This window comes from Pteropus vampyrus, unplaced genomic scaffold (genome assembly GCF_000151845.1).
Source record: "Pteropus vampyrus isolate Shadow unplaced genomic scaffold, Pvam_2.0 Scaffold504, whole genome shotgun sequence".
Taxonomy (NCBI): Eukaryota; Metazoa; Chordata; class Mammalia; order Chiroptera; family Pteropodidae; genus Pteropus; species Pteropus vampyrus.
This window is the reverse complement of record NW_011889285.1, coordinates 521,053-542,997: the sequence shown is the minus strand read 5'-3', so window position 1 is coordinate 542,997 and position 21,945 is coordinate 521,053. Positions and strand designations below refer to the sequence as shown.

Here is a 21,945-nt window from a genome sequence, read left to right as displayed (position 1 = left end):
TATCTCTGAGTCCATTTGTCTTACCGTGTACTCTCTCACCAAGTACCTCTCAAAAGAGGAAACTTCATTTAGTCCTTCAAGCTGGAAGTCATATTGGCCTTTCTTGAATCTGTAATCCCATGGTGAGGGCACTGAGGGTTTTACCTTCATTTAAAGAAAAAACTGTCTTCAGAAATATTCAAGACTGGTCCTCAGTTAACTGGGTTAGGTGGACCCTTGCAAGATATGAGATGGACTGGCTCCTCAATGATCCCGATCTCATCAATATGCTAACGTCATTTAAGTCCCTTCATTAATTTTTTTTGGAAATAAGAAAAGTTGTGATATTTGGGTCCTTCAGTACAAAGAGAGTGAGCACATTCTGTGCTGCTACTAAGTGATAGTAAGAATAAAGTTATGCGTATCTTATTTCTGTTAAAAAAATTTTCTGTTAGGCTGTTTGATTAGGCAATCACCTGATTTTGCCCTGGAAAAGATAGCTGGAACCTGGGAATGTCGAAGTAGGGATTCCTGGGTTGGTGGGCTTTTAAGTTTTCTGCATATGAAATTATAAGAAGGAATTGGAAAATTAGATTTAGAAGAAATCATTTATACTCAGACACCGGGGAAGCTGGAAATCAGATAAGTTTTCTGATCCTCTAAGCTCTCTAAGGGCGCTATGAAGGTCCTAGGTTCTCAAGAACAAGGTTACTCTCTAACAACTATATATAGCTTTACTTCTGTTTGTCTGGCCTCACCAATATAAGTGAGAGTAAGATGTAGTTATAGTGAAGAAATTCTGACTTCACCAATACTTTAAGGAAGCTTCCTTCTAGAGACCTATCTGAATGGTTTGTCTTGAAACCATAAAGAAAATAGCAAGAAAATAAAATTTCTAACTGAAGCAGAAAAAAAATTGGTGCATGGAAAATAAGGACTTACTGAATATAAAATTTTTTAATACAATAAAGTTATCCAAATACCTGAAAGATTCAAGAAACTGTACATCCTATAGTAGAATTCAGGAGGTATTTTGAGATGCCCTCCAGAGTAGCCAAAGACATTAATATCTTATTTATTTTTTATTTTTTAAATTACTTTTTCATTACAAGTATATTAGTTTCATTACAAGTATATTAGTATACAGTAGCCACCAACATTTACGGCTATACCACCCTGAACGTGCCTGATCTCAATATCTTTGTATGACTGCCATCTCTCTCTGTCTTCCCCTACTTCTGCTCCTGGATTTACAGAACTATCCTTAACCTTAATTTTTTGTCCATCTCATTTATCCAATACTCACCCCAGCCTCAGTGGTTAGCAGTACTAGGAAAAACACTGATTCAGCATAAGTAGCATAGCTCCTAGATCTGAGATTTGGTACTATTTATCTCCACTCTCTGAAGAATTTTTGGTCCAGAGAGGCAGTGGTTGGCTCAGAGTACCAATGATCTCAGCTGCTAAAAGTGGAGGCAAATTTGCGAATAAGACCTCTGGGGAGACACATCAGTCACATCAGAGTTTTCTCTTAAAGGTCGGGCATTTTTTTAAGGCCGGAGAAGGGGTCATGAGTGTGAATAGGGCTTTAAGGCCAGAGTGAAAACCTGAGAGAAAAGTTCCACACAGGAAGTACGCATTCATTAACCAATCAGCACCATAATGACAGTATGTAAAATTCTGAAGTTAAATGAAATAAAAAAGAAATTTTTTAAAATGGAATATATTTAAAGAGCACCAAAAACTAATCTCTAATAAAAGTTACCTGATGAGGAAGAACTAGTGAAAGAGACAAGTAAGGAGTAGGTATGATGTAGGAGAAAAAATACTGAAGCTAAGTGAAGAAAGTCATTCAAAAAGAAGGAAATAATCAACTATATAAAGTACTGATGATAAGTCAAGGAGTAAGAGGACTGAGACAATTATTTTTAGCAACTGCAGACATTACTGACCTTGACAAGGACAGAATTGTACAGTAGTAATATGAAATTCAAAAATGAGTGAGTTAAAGACAAAATAGGAGAGAATTAGAACTAGTATGTAAAGACAACTTTTCAAGGAGTTGTGCTGCAAAGGGAGAGAACTGAGATAGCTGGAAGGAAACTGTAGTCAAGAAAGAATTTTAAGGTTAGAGAAATACTATCAAGTTTCTATATTGATGGATAAAGATCCAATAGAGAGAGAGAATTGATCATTTAAAAACAAAGAGAGTTTTTAAAAATATTTACTTATTTAAATTAGTTTCGAGTATACAGTACATTGGTTAGACATCTATAATGTTCATAAAACGATCCCCCCAATTGCTCCCTCCCTCCCCGGCCCTCCGCTTAGCCATCACATTAATGCTAACTGCATTCCCTCTTCCATGCTCTCTGTGCCCAACTATCAACCACTAATTTGTACTTTAACTCTTTACCCTATTCTCCAAGCCTCCCAACCCTCCTCCCCTCTGTCCCTCACCAAATTGTCCACTATATTTGTTTCTGTTTGTTCTTTTTGTCCTTAGATTCTGCATATAAGTGAAATCATATGGTATCTATCTTTCTTTGTCTGACTTATTTCATTCAACATAATAACCTCTAGGTCCATCCATGTCATTGCAAATGGTAGGATTTCATTTTTTTTAATGGCTGAGAAATATTCCATTGTATATATGAACCATAATTTATCCAATCATCTGTTGATGAGCATTTAGGTTGCTTCCATATCTTGGCTAATGTAAATTGTGCTGCCATGAATATTGGACTGAATAGATCTTTATGAATCATTGTTTTGGTTTTCTTTGGGTAAATACCCAGAAGTGCAATTGCTGGGTCAAAAGGTATATCCATTTTAAATTTTTTGAGGAACCTCCATACTGTTTTCCATAGCGGCTGTATCAATTTGCAATGCCACCAACAATGTATGAGGGTTCCCTTTTCTCCACATCCTCGCCAACATTTTTTGTTCTTTGATTTATTGATGGTAGTCATTCTGACAGGTGTGAGGTGATATCTCAATGTGGTTTTCATTTGCATTTCTCTGATGATTAGCGACCTTGAGCATCTTTTAATATATCTGTTAGCCATCTGTATTTCCTCTTTGGAGAAGTATCTGTTCAGGTCTTCTGCCCATTTTTTAATTGGATTGTTTGTTTTTTGTTGTTGAGTTGAATGAGTTCTTTATAAATTTTGGATATTAACCCCTTATCAGATGTATCATTAGTGAATATCTTTTCCCAAACAATAGGTTATCTTTTTGTTTTGTTTATGGTTTCCTTTGCTGTACAAAAAATTTTTATTTTGATATAGTCCCATTTGTTTATTTTTTCTTTTATTTCCCTTGCCCTAAGAGATATATCTTAAAAGAAATTCCTATTAGTAATATCACAGAGTATACTGCCTATGTTTTCTTCTAAAAGTTTTGTGGTTCAGGGTCTTACATTTAAATCTTTAATCCATTTTGAGTCTATTCTTGTATACGGTGTAAGAAGATGGTCCAGCTTCTTTTTTTTGCATGTATCTGTCCAATTTTCCCAACACCATTTATTGAAGAGACTGTCTTTACCCCATTGTATATTCTTACCTCCTTCGTCATATATTAAGTGAGCATATAGGCCTGGATTTATTTCTGGGCTCTTTATTCTGTTCCATTGATCAATGAATCTGTTTTTATGCCAGTACCATGCTGTTTTGATTACTTTAGGCTTGTAGTATAGTTTGATATCAGGTAGTATGATACCTCCAACTTTGTTCTTCTTTCTCAAGATTGCCCTGGCTATTCGGGGTTTTTTGTCTCCATATAAATCGAGCTCTCTGAAAAATGCCATTGGCATTTTGATAAGGATTGGATTGAATCTATAGATTGCTTTGAGTAATATGGCCATTTTAACAATGTTGATTCTTCCTACCCATGAACAGGGTATATGCTTCCATTTATTTGTATCTTCTTCAATTTCTTTTTTCAATGACTTATAATAATTTCCTGAAAACAGAGCTTCTACCTTCTTGGTTAATTCAATTTCCAGGTTTTTTATAGTTTTCGACGCAATTGTAAATGGGATTGTTTTCTTAATTTCTCTTTCTGAAAGTTCACCATTGGTGTATAAAAATGCCACTGACTTCTGAATATTTATTTTGTAATCTGCTACTTTACTGAATTCATTGATCAGTTCTAACAGGGTTTTGGTGGAATCTTTAGGGTTCTCTATATGTAGTATCATGTCATAGGCAAATAACAAGAGTTTTACTTTTTCCTTTATAATTTGGATGCCTTTTATTTCTCTTTCTTGTCTTATTGCTGAGGCTAAGACTTCCAATACAATGTTAAAGAGGAGAGGTGAAAGTGGGCTTCCTTGTCTTGTTCCTGATCTTAAGGAAAATGCTTTTAGCCTTTCCCTGTTGAGTATGATGTTAGCTATAGGTTTGCCATATATGGCCTTTATTATGTTGAGCTATGTTCCCTCTATTCTCACTTTGCTGAGAGTTTTTATCTTAATGGATGCTAGATTTTGTCGAATGCTTTTTTGCATCTATTGATATGATCATATGGTTTTTATCTTTCGATTTGTTAATGTGGTGTATTACATTAATTGATTTGCGGATATTGAACCAACCTTGCATCCCAGGAATAAATCCAACTTGATCATGGTGTATGATATTTTTAATGTATTGCTGAATTCAGTTTGCTAATATTTTGTTGAGGATTTTCGCATCAATGTTCATAAGAGATATCGCCCTATAGTTTTCTTTTTTTGTAATGTCTTTGCTTGGTTTTGGAATCAAGGTAATGGTGGCCTCATAAAAGGAGTTAGGGAGCCTTCCCTCTTCTGGAATTTTTTGGAATAGTTTGAGAAGAATAGGTGATAATTAGAAGAGAGAATTTTTGAAATGATTGCTTTAAGTAGGCATTACATAATGGAGTTTAGTGCGTAAGTGGAGAGTTTGATCTTGGCATCCATATTAACCCGAGGAAAAATAGAAATAAAAATTCAGATGCAGGTAGGTGAGTAGGTGTATTTGTGGATGTCTATGGAAATGTTTTCCTTTTTGCCTCTATGATTCCAGGCAAGTAAAAGCGATGTCATCTGTGACTGAGAATAATGGTAGGAAAGAAAGATTTGAGAAAAGAAAAATGGTATAAGGTAATCATCTAAAGAGTGTGAGAGAAAAAGGAAAGAGAAATGTAATTGCCGTGAAACCCAAAAAAGTAGGTGGCTATATATCTCAATTTGCTCAGGAAAGTCTCAATTTATATTTGTTGTTGTCTAAGTCACATTACCAGTAGTTCTCCTTCTATTCTCAAATTATGTGTTTTCAACTAAAAACATTCTTGAGTTTAGTAATTCTAAATTTAAAATAAGGTATCAGCACATTTACAACTCTTATCTCATGGCTGCAGGCAAAAAGTGAGTGCAGAGTTGGATTTGGAGAGAGTTGCTAAAAAAGCACAATAAAGTGTGTGTGTATGTATGGTGTATGTATGTTTATGTTTGAGTGGGAGGGAAGAAGAAAAGCAGAGAGAGAGAATTTGTATTAAACAGTAATTCTAAGAATAAACCATAAAACTAATATTAATAAGGAGAAATAAGAAATGAGGAAAATGAAGAAATGTGAAAAGGTAATGAGGTAATAGGATTAATTTATTATCAATACAAATTCTAAGTTATCCCCAAGGACTTAAGAAGATTAGGTAGGATGATCAAGATCCTTGGAGAAAAAAGAGTAGAGAATTAAATTGTTCTAGTTATTGACTCCTGAGTAACAAAACTACCCCAAAATGTAGTGTTTTAAAACAATTTATTATTATATCTTATGATTTTGTAGAGTTACTGGGATCGGATGAGCAATTGTCATTTGGGGTCTTTCTGCCTTATGTGGCAGCAATCAGATTTTGTATAGAACTGTAGTCATCTTTAAGTTTGCCTAAAATGATTCTGGCTATTAACTGAGAGCTCAGCCAGGCTGTCAACCACGTGAACTCCCATGTGGCCTGGGAATCTCACAGTATGATGGCTGTGTTCCAGAGAGAGTGTTCAAAAAAATAAATGTCCAAAGACACAAATTAGGAAGATGTAAGCTTCTTATAATCGAGTCTTGAATATCTTGAAATGTCACATATATTGTATTCTTCTCTCAAAAATCTCTAAGGCTAACCCAGATGAAAGGGGAGTGGAATTAAACTGTACCTCCTGTAGGAGTGGCAAGATGGTACTGTAGAAAAATATATGGGAAGCAAGATATTATTCTGCCCATCTTTGGGAAATAAAATTTGTAATAGCCCACCCTCTAACCAGAAAAATGTGAATATTCTCCTACATGGAAAATAAATGAATCTCTTTCCTAAAATCCAAAAGACTCATTCCCATCATGGGATTAGTTCAAAGTCCAGGATCTCAGCCTCTAAACCAAAACAAAGTTTCAGTAGGCTCTTTGGACTCAATTCCTTGAATAGAGCTCCTTGAATGTGGTTCCTTTCAATCTGAAGACCTGCGTAGCAAAAAAAAAAATGAGAAAAAATCCTCTGCCTATATAGTTAATATACAATGTGACACAGAGATAGAATAACTGCAATAGATGCTCATATGTAAAATATTGAGAGTCATATTACTAGTGAATAACTAGTTTATTAAAGATTATAAAATCCAGCCAGAGATGTATCACCAGTTTCTTAATAAGGACCCAATCCTGCTCCCTGGGAATAAATCTCCGTGGCTCTTAGCTACAACCACTTCTAGGCAATTGGTTTTATATTCAGTGTCATATTTGCTTCTCAATGAGAAATTATCTGTGTTTACATCTAAGTATCCTTTTCAGCCTAATGAAGTTGAAGATCTAAAGGCCTCTTTTTATTTTGCACTAACTCCCTGTGTGATTTTGGCTGGGAGTTATGGTTATCTGGAAAAAAAAAAAAGCCTTAAGATTCTTAGAAGATCCTTTTTCTAATTGAAAAGATTTATTAAGCATACCCTTCAATATTTCTCTATGCTTAGCAAAAGATCTTACAGCCTCATCCTAGAAATGATAGTATATCCTGAGGCCAATTTTTTTCCTTTGAAAGTCCTTTGTCATTTAGAGAGACTAAGGTGGGGAAGGGGAGTCCATTTTTTATTGAATCTATAGAGCTGTGACTCCTTTGTGTTTACTCTAAATTCTACTTGTACACTAAATAACTTCACTTTTAGTTCATATTTCTTTATCTGTATTCAATTTGACCTTTGGCTTCTGGAAATTCTCTTGTCTGAATTCTTTTCCACCTACATTTGATCTTGGACATTTCTTCGGCTTCGTCCATTTTCTCTCTTCCTCTAGCTCACTCCCCCTCATCTCCCGTCACACTAAGCTTTTCTAAACTATTTCCAAATTAGGTAACGTTTCCAGGCGCACTTCTGGCACTCCATATTATCCGTTCAGGTCACTTACCACGCTACCTTCATTTTAACTTAATTAGCTTCTTCACGTTATAAATGGTAAACTGTAAGAGGACAGATATCATGTCTGTTTATTTCACTGTTCTATCTCCCTAGAACGGTGTCTGCTGCATTGTTCAATCAATACTTGTTAAATAAATGACTGACAGAGGGCTCATTGGACTGCACACTAATTAACTTGTGTTGTAAATACAGTTTACTCATGTTTCCTACCCTACTATTCGCCTGCCTCTCCCTCCATCTTGCACTCTCACAGCCTACCATATTAACACAAGGTAGGCTCCTATACTTCAACTCTGAAAAATGGAAGATATGGAAAAGCATAAGCACTTGTTTCCCATATTTTGAAACGTTCAAATTAGATGAAGACGCCCATCAAACAAACCTAGGGAATCTATAGTTACTATACACTACCGAAAGATGGTCTGGAAAGAAGGACACAGTTAGATGTGAGAAAACGGGTAGCACCTTCCTCCCCAACCTTCAAAGTTCTAGATATAAAAAAAGGTTCGTGGCTTTATATTTCCATTCTGTGTCGTAACTTCCCAGTTGTCACTAACTGTACATTATTTTTCATTTATTAGTGCTGTCTCTGTCTTTGATCACAGAATTCTGAGTAGGGTTTTTGTCTTTAGCAAGCATTCTACTTCCATTTTATTTACTGGTTTCTGATTGATTGCTGAGCATTTTTCTCCTCTCACCTCAGACTAAGAAATTGCAAAAACATGTCTTATATTTCTATGTGCTTTACCTCTCCCAGCACTAAACTAAATATAGGACAGGTCTTTCAGTAATATCTTGATCATGAAGTATCATAATCCAAAACTTGTACTTATTTCTTTTTTTATGACAAATATGTCTATGTGAAGATCTCTTTTGCTACTTTTAGGGGAAAAAATATTCATGGCTTGTCCATGGGTCACAGAGGACTGTTGTAAGACCCAATCCAGAAAGTGACTGTTCAAATCCCTTACGTATTTGTGCCCCCTGTAGTGTGTAGGGTGAGTGGATATCTTAGTGCTTTCCCCCATCATCCCAAAAGAAAAATAGGACACTCATTCATAAATGCACTCACAAATACAAACCCATGCTTATACATATAAGATAACCTAAAAGTCTCTGAGGAGGCATATCAAATTTTAATCTTCAGATTGTTGACCTCAGTGTGGTATGGTTAGTACTAAATCTATTGTGATCATTTTAATTTTTCACATCCTTAGCATTATAAATCTTGACCTTCAGTAAAAAAAACTAGAATCATTTTGGGGGAATGTAGTGTAAGGGGCTCAAAATTAAGCTTCCACGGCTCTTTCACATTATATTCTTACCATGAGTGTCAACTCTAGACTCTCTATTCCAAGTTTTAATCTTGGCCTTTTCAATTTCTTGGAGTCCACTCTTTTCTCACCTCCTTCTCTCTTCTCCACCAGCTCCATTTCTCACCAGCTTTACTCCCTTTATAGGCTTTACTCCCTAATAGTTGTACCTTGTTCACCACTGCCTTACATCTTGGAGGTTCTGGTCCTAGAAATGTTTACAAAGACAGAGTAAAGAACAGAGAATGCAGAAAATCAGCAGGCAAAAAACAGACCCAAGACCAAAAGAAGCAGTCCCAGGGTTAGACACAGGAACGCAACAAACAGGCATAAGATCCAGTTCACAGAGTGTGTGAAAAACAAACACAGAGCCTAGAGAAGTAGAGTGGAAATGTGCTGTCCTTGTCTTCTCCAGGGATTAGAGACAGGCTAGAATAGAGAGTCTGGGAACTAAGGTGTCCTATGGGCTTCAGGTCTTATGGCCCCAAGTCAGTCTAGGACATGAGCAAGGATTCAAATAAATTAATACTTGTCCGGTTTAGAAACTTACACTTTTGCTCATTAGTGGTGGCTTAGGAGTTGTGGAATCCAAGATGATAGCATATGTGAGTCTCAGCAAGATCTTGATCTAGCTTGATTAGTAATTTAATAAAAACCAAACAAAACCAAAAGACAAAAAAATAAAAACTCTGACAATATTCAGCTCTACCATTATCCAGGCCCAGTCTAGAACTTCTAAAACTTCTTGTTCAAGAACTGTTTCATTTTCTTCTGAATCTCTGCCAGAGCTTGTTTCATAGAAGATGATCAAGAAATGTCTGTTGAATTAAATGAATCTGAATCTAGCCTTAGATAACAAAACCCAAGAGACATTTTCCACTATGACTTCCGCCACCACTTTAATTTAGGTCTTGCTTGGCAGTTCTCTCCATCTTCCCTCAGTGGTGAATCATCACTAACTTTGAGTTTAGTCCATTATATAGAGTACAAGCTAGTAATCTATTTGTGTGGGTCAGATTTCTCAGACAAAGTACATGCAAGTCTAAAATCATAGATAGCCATCCTGGGTACAGTCTTATCCTTCTAACAGGAAAACCCTCCATACAACCTCTCATTGGTCCAGTGAGGAAGTCTATTTTCAATGTCTAATGGCCAAAAACCTAGGACTTACCCCTTGTTTCAGTCATCCCTTCCTTTGTCCTCTAACAAAATATTTAGCTGTTCTAGAAATCAGTTTCTTTATGAAAAAAGAATAATAACTTGGAAATGTTTAATTTAAAGAAGAACTCTGAAGAATAAATGGAGAAACAATTATTACCTTACTGTAGGGAAAATAAGTCTCTGTGACTCTACAAAAGTTTCTCTCTGATTAGACTGAGTTACAAACCCAGGCAGCTTCCCATCATGCTAAAATAGAGATTTTATTAATTAATTAAAACTCATTTATTTCAGCTCTTTCATTCAGAACATATTTATTGCATGCCTATTATAAACTAGGAGCTTTGCAGGTGATAGGAATGCAATGTAAACAAGGCAGATGCTAACCTGGTCCTCAATGACATACGAAGATAGACATTAAACAACTAAGTATACGAGCAATCACCTTATTAAAATTGAGATAAATCCTGAAATAAAAAGCATATCGTGCAATAAGTATGTGTATGAGATACTAATCTAATATACAAGATTAAATAAAAAATATTTGAAGAAGGATTTTTAATTAAAGCCTAAATAGGAACTGCCAAACAAAAAATAAAGAGAAAGCGCAAGTGGTAGAGACAAGAAAAAATTTGATGCATTTGGGGAGTGAAACCAGGCAAGTATGGTGATGTACTGTCTTAATTTATTAAGAGCAGTATCAGTCTGCCCCCTTGTGTCATTTTCTCCAACTTCTCCAAAATACAGAGCTAACTTCTTTAAGATTCCTGGAATTTTTTTCAACTGAATATATAGAAGAGACAGTTGAGTTTAAAACAAGTTGAGTTTAGGGTAACTAAGACAACAATTAAAATAATATACTATGGAATCTAAGCTAGATAGAGAAGGAAGAAAGGAAAAGTTAGGGTGGCATAGAGGAAGGGGTTTATGATAAGTTTGAATATGCATGAAACCATTTTCTTACTATGTATTTTCATAAGACAGAGTATAAGATTCCCTAGGACTAAGTTTCTGCCTTCAAGGCACTCATAATATAGATGTGGACGGATAAATACATAAGCAAATAAGTGTGACAGTTTAGAATAGTGGCATGAGTAGAGCAGCACCTGCATGTGTCTCTTCTGAACTGTCGAAAGGGCACTACAGACAGCAAAGAAAATGTCAACACACACACGCATCTATGCACACATAGGATCTTATCTTATTATGCCAATTTTACTCTTTACTTCTTGTTGTTATCTGGTGTCCAGTCAGCTCTGACTCCTGGCATGAATGAGTTTTCATAGGGTTTTCAAGGTAAAAAAGACAAGGAACATAGAGATTGAGAAGAGAAAATGCAGCAGTGGTTTACCATTGCCTTTTGCTGCATAGTTTGTTTGTCCAACCCACATGTGCTTGGGTCCCTAGCAAATCACCAAGTGCCTACAAAATGTAAGCACCTTTGGGGCTTTACTTCTTACTCCCAAGTAATTTAATATGTCCATCTTGATTAAATGTATAGCTTCTTTCTAGTGGAGATTTTAGAAAATAGATGTTTTTGTCCTGGGATAGTTTCTTAAGAGAAACATAGATGGCTCTCACCCAGCTCCACCCAACAGACAATACATTCACGTCAAATTTTATTTTTTTGTAAAATAACAGGACACTGAGTAGGACAACAAAAAAGAAGAATATTACTTCTGAAATTACTAGCTTGGTTAAGGAAGTGCAAATGAAGTGAAAATAAACATAAATGAAATGTGAATAAATGTAAATTAAGTACAAGGCTCTGAGTCTCATGGAAGATTGTTCTTTTCGTTAAATCTTCCATTCCCGGCAGTGATCCTGAGGACAACAGTTATGTATGATTTTGAGGACAATAGAATTATTGAAGAGTTTCAAGGCATAAAGTGACACAATCATATAAATTGTAAAATGATCACTCTGACTTTTATAGAGTGAGTGGATTGGATGAAACAGGGCTGGAAATCCTTTAAAAAGATAACTTTGAAATACTCTCTGAGAGACAAATAATAGATAAGTGTCCACACCAGGTAAATGCAACGTATTTATCTACTGGAATGACTTATAAGCACCTCAAAGTTAAATATTCAACTCAAATATTGAGATAATTTTGTTGGAGATGATATAGGATAAATCAAGAAGAAGCCACAGGTTTTTGGCTTTGGAATTCATATTTGCGATGGTGCCATTTACCGTAAAGGAAAACAGAAAAGGGAGAGTACTTTTTACAGAGGAAATTAGTAAGTTTCCAGGTCAGTTCTGGAGAAATTAAGTTTGAGAAGTTTGTAAGCCATTCACGTGAGTAGATACCTGGGAAGCAATCAGATAAAAGAATTCAGAATCAGACAGGCCTAAGTTTGGATCCTAAATCTACTAATTGTTTTTCTGTAATCTTTATAATTCTCAGTTTCCTCATCTGTGAAATTAATTAACTAATATTACTCTCATAATTATTTTTAATTAAATATATTAATACTTGTAAAATATGGACCAAGGGTAGTGAAAATTGCTTGGAGCACACAATTTAAAATAGTTAAAGAAGATAATCAACTCTGTAATGTGAGATGAGCAGCAGTGAAAAAATAAAGCAAGTAAAGGACACAGGAAAAGGGATTAATAATGTATAGCATCGAGAATAAAGTGTGAAGCAGTGTTTGATAGGTGTAGTAGAGAGAATTGATAGCAACTTAAAGAGGGAAAGCAGGAGACTTTTTTAAATTCAGAAACTGAGAAACACAGGAGTGAGTTGCATGTTAGGAAATACTAACCTTCAAATATCTCAAAATTGGCAATAAGAAAGATGTAAAACTTAGTCTTAGTGCTCTTCTACACGCATCATCACTTTCTTCATACAAATGGTGAGAAAACTAAACCAAGAAAACCCTTGGTGTTCTAGAAGTCTCAAAGAATTTCTTTCTCCCTTCTCACTCCTGCCTATACTTTGCACATGGGTAGGACTCTAAAATTTCAAATTAGTAGGAATTATAACCTTATTTTTATGTCTTCCTATGTTATATTAAATTTAACCTAATCAATTGTACCTCAATAGCCCCTTCAGTGGCCCTCCCCACTCCTTATTTCTTTTGCAAAGAGAAAAGGAGAATAAATTTGTCCTGGATCTGCTTGGTCTTCACTCCATAAACAACAGGATTTAGAGCAGGAGGAATAGCCACATAGAGGTTGGCAAATAAGATGAGCACATTTCGAGGGACACTGTGCCCAAAGCGATGAGCAAGGATGGAGAAGAAGGCAGGTGTGTAAAACATAAGGATAACACAGACATGAGAGCCGCAGGTGCTAAGGGCCTTTTGGCGGGCACCCTGGGATGAGAGTTGAAAGACAGCACGGAGGATGAAGGTATAGGAAACAGCAATAAATATCACATCTGAGATGACAGTCATAAGAGGCACAGCAAATCCATACCAAATGTTGATGGAGATGTCAGCAGAAGAAAGGCGAGCAACCCCTATATGCTCACAGTAGGCGTGTGGGATGATACGTGTCTCACAGAAGGGTAACCGTTTTAGCAGAAAAATGTCTGGTAGGATGATGGAGAAACTCCTTGCAACAATGCTCATCACAAGCTTGATGATCATCTGAGGAGTCAGGATGGTGGTGTATCTCAAAGGAAAGCAGATTGCCACGTAACGATCAAATGCCATGGCCAATAGAATGGCTGAGTCTACTACAAAGCTGAAGTGGAGAAAGAACATCTGGGTGAGACAGCCGGAGAAGGTTATTTTCTGGGAGCCCATCCAGAGGTTACTGAGCAATTTGGGCACTGTAGCAGTGGACAAGATGAGATCTGTCACAGCCAGCATAGAGAGGAAGAAAAACATGGGTTCATGGAGGCTGCGCTCAATTGCAATGAGGTAGAGGAGGATGCAGTTGCCCACAATAGCCACAACATAGATGACACAAAAGGGAATCCCTATCCAGATGTGGAACTTCTCCAGGCCAGGTATTCCAACAAGAATAAAGGAACTTGGGTTGTAACAGCTCAAATTATACATAGTCTCTTCTGTCTGGAATCTGCTGGGTTTTGAGTCCTGAGAACGAATCAGCTGTCAGAATGGGCTATGAAAGATAACAGTTCTACACCGGTGCTGCACATGGTTGAGGACTGCAACTGTCATAATCGGGGTTCCTACGTGAAAAGCACCTCCTGTCTCCTGGATGAGCTAGCACCTACGGAATTGACTTGCCATTGCCCTTTTTATTTCCCATTGGCCCTTCATTTCTTTATATATTATACATTTCTTAATAAACCGTAGGAATTTTTTTTTTTTTGGTTAAGCAATTTCATATGATTAAACCTAAATAACTGTGTCCCTGTCTTAATGCAGATTATGTAAAATAGGCCCCCGTCCAAATGGGAAAAAAAAAAAGTGTGTGAAGAGAAGAAAGGAGGTGTGTGTGAGGGAAGGAGGGAGAAAGGGAGAGAGAGAGAAAGAGTGAGAGAGAGAGCAAGAGTGAAAGAGAGAAAGAGAGAGAGAGAATAAAAATAGTACATGAGGGAGTAACTGACCTTTATAGAGCAAATGTTATGTTTCAGAAAATGGATTTTATAAAACAAGCTGAAGAATTTCAATGAAGCAGTAGAAAAAAAATAATGAAAAAGGAAGGGAACAAAAAGATATTCCAGTGCTGTGGGAGGTATGGGAGGTTTTGTAACACAGGTATTAAAATGCAGTTCAGATTAGGATGGATGCTTACTGAGATGTGAATATATGTGAACACATTTACCAGAAAATGCACAGGAACAAGAAAGAAGCATTCCTCTGACTCAGGCAGAGAGCAGTGATTTCAGAGGATGATTTACGTCTTCAAGGGTAATACCCTAAACTTTGTAGGATCTCTGTTTCCCACCATTAGTAAAGGGGACAGCTCTAACCATCAGTCAGACTGGCAATGCTTCCATAATAGATAACAGCCAATGTTATTTGGCTTAGGCAAAGTTAAGCAGAGTTGATTCTCACCTCTTAGAGATGAAATAAAGAACAACCAAGTTTCACCACAATGTTTTCATTTGTGGTCTGCAGTACTTGGAACTGGTCTTTGGGAATTTCTAGCTTTGCACTAAATAGAGTCTGCCTTTGGAGGTACCTTTTTGTATTGAAAATATCCTTTAAGATTTAATTCCATTGTGTGATCTATTTTATAAAGTATTTTTTTTTGGTTAAATTATATTTTATTTTAGCTATATTTGAAAGGAAATCAGCAACAGTGATACCAGGGAGTGCAGCAATTGGCGAGGCCCAGCATAACTTGAGCCATCCTCAGAACAGTTTTGGAGAGGTTTAGTTCTTACCCTCGCCAATAAATTTACAAAGTCATCCCAACAGCTTTTGAGGAACAAAAGCAGATTTTGTTGGATAAGTCATAACAACTCTATATTATTGCGTTTGGCAGGAATCTGTAGTTTTGTGCAAAAGGAGGGAAGAATGGATTAAGACATAGGATTTTGTAACATCTTTGCCAGAACCCCAATCACAGCTTTAAATAGTGAGTCTCTCTCATTTAGAGGATGGTTTTGACATTGCCAGAGTCCTTAGTTAGACAAAGTGAACAAAACATCTATCCAGAAAGTGGAACTAGCTCTCACTGTGTAAAGGCAGTTCCTGCCCCCACGCCTAAACGAATGAATATTCTAAGTTACCTCTCCAGGTATGATACGGACTAAAATCCCAGAGACACTGATCTTATTAGAATAACGATAACAACAGAGTTCATATCACCTCCTGTGGTATGAAAAGCAGGTAGACTGAGAAGCCCCAAAATCTCTGTATAATTTAGGCTAGATTGCAACTCGGTCTCTTGGAGCGCAGACTCACTGCCACCTGACAAGAAGCACATTTCCTCAGGGTTATGGGGAGTAAACTTAAAGGGGAGAAAAATGAAACACTAATCATTAAAACTAAAAGAGAAGGAAGTGCTCAAGAGAAAACATCTAAACCCAGGTCTTCTGCTGCAGTCAAAACCTATTCAGACTTCAGTTCTTCTATCCAAAATGCTTCTTTCCTGATGAATTCCCTGCTGTATAACTGGTTACTTTAGTTGGTCTCACTTGAAATCAAGTTTTCTGCTAGCATCTGTCAAATTATGGAATCATTGCTGTCAGAATAACTCCTTCCACCCAGAGACACACATTCAAGGGCACAACCCTAGTGCCCTTGGACACTAGGTAAATGCAAGGATACCTTATCGGATAAAATCACATAGCCAGTGTAAGGTTTACTTCTTCCCTAATTGAGTGTAGTTTTCAACTCACCAAACTGTCTTCTTTCTCTTGCTCTATAGAACTTATAGCAAGTATCTATTTAAAAGGAAACAAGTAAAGTTTTAAGCTGGGAGAAGTTCTGTAAGAGGTGAAATGAAAACATTTATGCTTTTCCTGTATACCCAGGAGATAGAACTAGATCATATGGGACCCTCCATTTCCCATTCCCAGACAAGGAATGAAATCAACCATATTAACTCCTTTCCCTTGAGATGGGATGTAGCTTGGTGATTTTAGTAGGCTGTAGAGATTGAGTCCCAAGGAGAGTCTATTGACTATTCAGACACAGTCAGTTGAGATAACTTCTCAGATGCCTAAGTATGTTCTTGTATTTGAGGTATTCTTTAATTAGTCTATTTGTATAAACTTGTACCAATACTGTAAAATATAATCAAAATTTTCTAGTCTTGATATTGGAAAGTAAGACCTCCAACTTTTTCTTTAAATTTTTTTTAGCTATTCTTTGCACTTTGCATTTCCATATAAGGTTCATAAGCATTTTCTCCACACACACACACACACACACACACACACACACACAAACATACACACACATGCACAAACATACATACACATACATACACATATGGTTTTTATTTTTATATTGAATTTATATATTAATATGGAGATACTTGATGTGTTTATAATACTGTATATTTATGTTATAAACATGATCTAAGCCTTCTTTTAATTTCCTCAATAATTAGTTAAAACACTAACTTAAAAGATATATGGCTCCCCATGTTTATTGCAGCATTATTTACAATAGCCAAGATATGAAAACAACCTAAGTTTTCATTCATGAATGAATGGATAAAGAAAACATGTTATAAATATAAAACAAAATATTATTATTAAGCCATAAAAATAATAAAATCTTGTTATTTGTGACAGTATAGATAGACCTTAAGGACATGATACTTAGTGGAATAAGTCAGACAGAGAAATACAAACACCATATGATCATATTTATATGTGGAATTTAAAAACAAAACAAAACACCAAGCTCTTAGATACAAAGAACAGATGGACGGTTGTCAGAGGTGGGGGCGGGAGGTATGCAAAATGGGTGAAAGTGGTCAGAAGGTACAAACTTCCAGTTATAAAATAAATAAGTCATGAGGATGTAATGTACAGCATGGTGGCTATAGTTAATACTGTATTGCATATTTGAAAGTTGTTAAGAGAGTAGATCTTAACAGTTCTCATCACAAGAAAAAATTTTCTATGTATTTGATGGATGTTAATTAGACTTACTATACACATTTTGCAATGTATACAAATATTGGATCATTAAGGTATACACCTGAAACTAATATAATGTCATATGTCAATAATAACTCAACAAAAAGTAAAAATACTATTTTTTGTTGAATGCAGGATATGGGTTTTCTATAGCTATTATCATAAATTACCAGACTCCATGGCTTAAAACATCACAAATTTATTATCTTACAGTTTTGTAGTTCAGAAGTCTAGCATAGGTCTCACTGGGCTAAAATCATGATGTTAAGAAGGCTGCTTTTTGTTCTAGAAATTTTAGAAAAGAATCTCTTTCTTTGTATTTTCCAGCATCTAGAAGCCCCTTCCTCCATCTTCAAAGCCAGCAATGTTACTTCTGCTTTTCTTCCATGCTCACATTTCCGTCTGACTGTGCTCTTCTGCCTTCTTCTACCACTTTTAAGAATCCCTGTGATTACATTTGGGCCACCTTGGTAATCCAGGACAATCTCCCTATTTTCAAGTCTACTGAGTCTATGATAGTCATCTGAAACATAATTTCCTTCACCATGTAACCTCACATAATCATGGGGGCTTAGGATGAGGACAGCATTTGGGTGGCCATTATTCTGCTTACCACACCAAGTTTCATAATTTTTAAATTATGTGTGTGAAACTCACTATTTTTGATTCATTTTAATCTCTAGATATGTTAGTCACAATAGATACATTTAAATGTCTCATTTTGTTTTGCTAATGTCATCTTGCTTCTTAGTTAATATTTTACATATTGAGGCTATATTGATATATACAGATACATTTCCATATATCCTGGTGGTTTGCAGTGTCACTCTGAATGGGAACCCCTCTGACCTCTCTCTTTAAATTTCTTTCTGTGTTCTTCCCTTCAGTTACCTCATCTTATTCTCCTAGGCTCTCTGTCCTGAACCAAAGCTTAGTGTGGTGGCTTCGAATCCTGACCCAGTGATGATTTCATGGATATTACAGATCCAGTTACTGAGACAGAAGGAAGATGGGTTAAGCTCCTGATTGCAGAATGTATCTATATCCTTTCACATCTCTGGGCAAAAGTCCCTTTCCATAAACTTCAATTCTGGAAGGTGGTTTGACAGCAGCTTTTGGGGGTGTGTGTACGTACGTGTGTGTGTTTAGTTTATGTTTTTGATCCAGAATTGTGTCCACCACTTTTGGCTGTAAATAGTGACCTTAGTTTTAATCCTCTATGTGAAAGAACTTGTTAAAATCCTGTAGGAGCTAATTTTTTTCTAGGCTGCCACTTTCTTTTTCCAAATCTGTAACTTATAATATCAATGGATTTATGAACTCCCTGAACCATAATCCATCTTTTATTTATTTTTTCTAGTTCACAAAGATGTAATTAGTGTTTCAGGAACCACAATGCCACAATCGTTGTTTTCCCAGAGCTTGAAAACAAATGTTTTGTCCCATTTTTCTATTAAAGTGAGAGAAAGTTTCATTCTTATTATTTACTTTTCATAGACTAAAGACAAAGTACCTGTGTTCATTTCTAAAATGACCACTGTTAAACCTCTCAGCTCCCTTTCCTCACAAGGGAATATCTTTAGGTGCTGGAAATGTCGTAGAGGAATATTTATAGTGTTCAGAAGAGTCTTCTCCTGCCTTCTAAGACATCCCAGTAGCCATTTTCAGGTCTGCTTTGAAGTAAACATTTGGATAATTTCCATTTGGGTCATAAACAAACCCTGAGCTCTTTTTTTCATTGAGATTACTTGTTTGACTCTACACCCTAGGATCCAGGCAATCTTCCCAGACACATCTGCTTCCCAGTAGTATTTCCCCAAAGAGAAATTTTGGCAGCCCAAGACATCAAGAGCAAAAAAGTTACATGGATATACATTCCTAATAATAAAAGTATGCACAACTGTCACTTGCCTCTAATCCGCAGAATGATCACATTCAAAATAGCATTGACTTGGATACAGCGTCACATCCACTGCAGAAAAAACTATACACTCAGGTGAATTATAGAGGGCCTGTGTGTCTTGTGACATTGTGAGGAGGAATACTGAGGATTGATTGGGAGGAACTGGGGTTGATGGGTCAGAGATGAGGGCCAGACACTTAAGAACTGTCGTGTGTGTGCATGTTTGGGGGGGACACATGAAACTAAGAACATGGGACCTAATAGTAACCACACTTCTGAAAAGGGATCAGAACATGATGATTTGAAAACCCTGTAACTTCTTCTTACCCCAGTAGCTCTGAACTTCTGTCAGCTCTGAAATAACAAAAATTTCTATGATGTTGTTAGAGGCAAAGGAGGAAACACTATCTATTTATACCTACCAACCATCTATTTATCATTTCATCCATCCATCTACACACACATCTCATTGATTTTCTGTGGAAAACTCTTACAGAATCTAGGAATGGATCTGTATGGTCTTACAGAAAAGCAACATTGAGAATAATTGATACATTCCCACCCTAGAGAGTCAAATGAGTTACCTGAGCTGAGAAGGTACACAGCAGAGGGAAATACAGGTAGGCTATGAGTGCTAAGATAAAGATTAGACCGGGTTTTGACAGCATGAAGAGATTAGCAGTCAGGATGAAGATGGCACAATATCATTAAGCAAAATGAAAGCTCATTGAGATCCCATACTGATGAATGCAGGTAATATATTATTTCAATAATGATCTCAGGTCCTCAAATGAAAAGTCTTCTGATCACTATTAAAGGATGGCCCTAAATACCCGCACATTGTCGTTGGATGGTCTTACAGGTTAAAGGTTCCTTATGTTCAGAGATTCTCCTGAACCCACCCAAACTTCCTACTGTGAATACAAATCTGCTTCATTGATGGTCAAGCAATCCCAGGGTCCCAGAAACACAAGATGGTGTGATTGCTACTCAAAGGTTCAGGTGATGAGGAGGAGAAAGGCCTAGAATTGATTTGCATAGAGCAAATTTATACTTGGTGACCACCGGACTTTTTTGAGTCCAGGAAACTGTCTCCGGCAGTTTGTAAGTAAGAGAATGTGTAACTAGGAGCAACAGAAAATTTCATTTTCTTTTCAACAGAAGGTTTTATTTATGGAGGCAGGAGCCTCTGTTAAAAGGCAGATGGCCCTTGGTGTATAGATTCTTCTATTGTGTACAAAAATTCAGGTCTTTCCTTGTAACGAGGTACTTCATACTGAACTGGAGGATTGAGTGTTCCAGCAAACGAAGACATGACTGTCCCTGGAAAGTCAGTTTTTCAATAATTCAAGAGTGCACATTACTAGTGACTCAGAGCCTCAGTCAATCTAGCAATGGGGTCGGGGAGGGGGAACCGGAAGGCAGAGGTCAAAGGGAAAATTTATATTTCCTTCATTTCCACGGATGAGTGCTAAGATATAAATGTGCACATGCACACAAAGAGAGACATTGGGAAAATCCACCTTGGATTCCTTGTCTCATCAAAATTCATCCAAGATGGGGCAGTTGGGAACTTGACAAAACAGCACAAACAGCACACTTTTTTTTTTTTTTTCCTAGCTCTGAACTTGATTGGAGAAGAGGTAAGAATAAAAATGCAAAAAGACATGGGGATCCCACCAAGCCCTGAATGAGCATGCATTGCAGAAATAATGCCCCCCCTCCCCCCATCTCATGAGAAGAAGAGACTTTTCTCTTTGTTCCTGAGAACTCTCGCTTCACTGCAAAAGGCTGACCTGGGCAACAAACGCTTACCTACACCATTGTTAAGAAATCCCACAGTCGTGCTTTTGACTCTTACTATATACTTGTGAAAAATAACTTTTAAATGCTGGGAAAACAAAGCTAATATTTAAATTCCATTTCAATAAAATAGAATTACTGCAGTAAAATAATAAAAAAAAATAAGAATAGACAGCTGTACAGAAACATTTATTTTCCTATTAGCTAAAATTTGGAAAAACTATAATTCTTCCAAGTTATTTCTTAAAGCAAGAGTAATAATGCTGAAAGTAAACTAATATGTATTCTTAAAATCATTTATTGTAGTCACAGTGAGAGGAAGCCAAAAAATGAATAGATAACATACTGGATTATTGCTTATGTTCAAGAAATGACAGAAATTATTAAAAACATTCTGTTTAATTTTCATACTACTACATGTGGTAAGTTTCTTTTTTCTTTTTACACATGAGAAACTGAATCCTGTAGAATTGAGTTTACTTGATTAAGGCCAATATGTAGCAACACCAGAATTACAATAAAATTCTGTCTCACGCACACACTCATCTATCACTGGCAGAGCTGCAGTAGCCTTGACTAGCAGCACGTGGTATCTGAGATTTGATCAACGATACTTCAGTAAAATGACCCTAGTGCTCCCGAGAACACAAAAACCTCTTTCGCGAGACACTGACAGAGCTTCTATTTTCGGTAACTAGTAGAGCAAATATTTATTATTAAGTTGTGACACTTAGATGTTTCATACTTAATGACATTTATCTTCTCACCATGATCCTCACAAGACTGCAGTTTTTATACCAGGATTATTTTAAGAAAATAAAGTCAGCATTCAAGTGTTATTCAGGGTTAC

General features: G+C 36.4%; 2 protein-coding genes across 2 annotated transcripts in view; both read right to left on the bottom strand.

Annotated features, from left to right (window-relative positions):
• Nucleotides 1–12,938: 12,938 nt before the first annotated feature.
• On the bottom strand, nt 12,939–13,877 carry LOC105307604 (olfactory receptor 52H1-like). The gene has a single exon (XM_011383153.1). It carries the CDS (start codon nt 13,875–13,877, stop codon nt 12,939–12,941), a length of 939 nt encoding a protein of 312 aa, XP_011381455.1.
• Nucleotides 13,878–15,543: 1,666 nt separating this feature from the next.
• LOC105307585 (E3 ubiquitin-protein ligase TRIM22-like) overlaps nt 15,544–21,945 on the bottom strand; it is a 23,478-nt gene continuing 17,076 nt past the window's right edge. Inside the window, 3 exon segments of the mRNA XM_023524874.1 lie at nt 15,544–15,744; nt 19,138–19,361; nt 19,620–19,646. Coding sequence (XP_023380642.1) covers nt 15,544–15,744; nt 19,138–19,361; nt 19,620–19,646 — 452 coding nt within the window.

Bases quoted from the DNA above. Each gene is read 5' to 3' on its own strand.
- LOC105307604 (XM_011383153.1), bottom strand. From the start codon at position 13,877: ATGTATAATTTGAGCTGTTACAACCCAAGTTCCTTTATTCTTGTTGGA.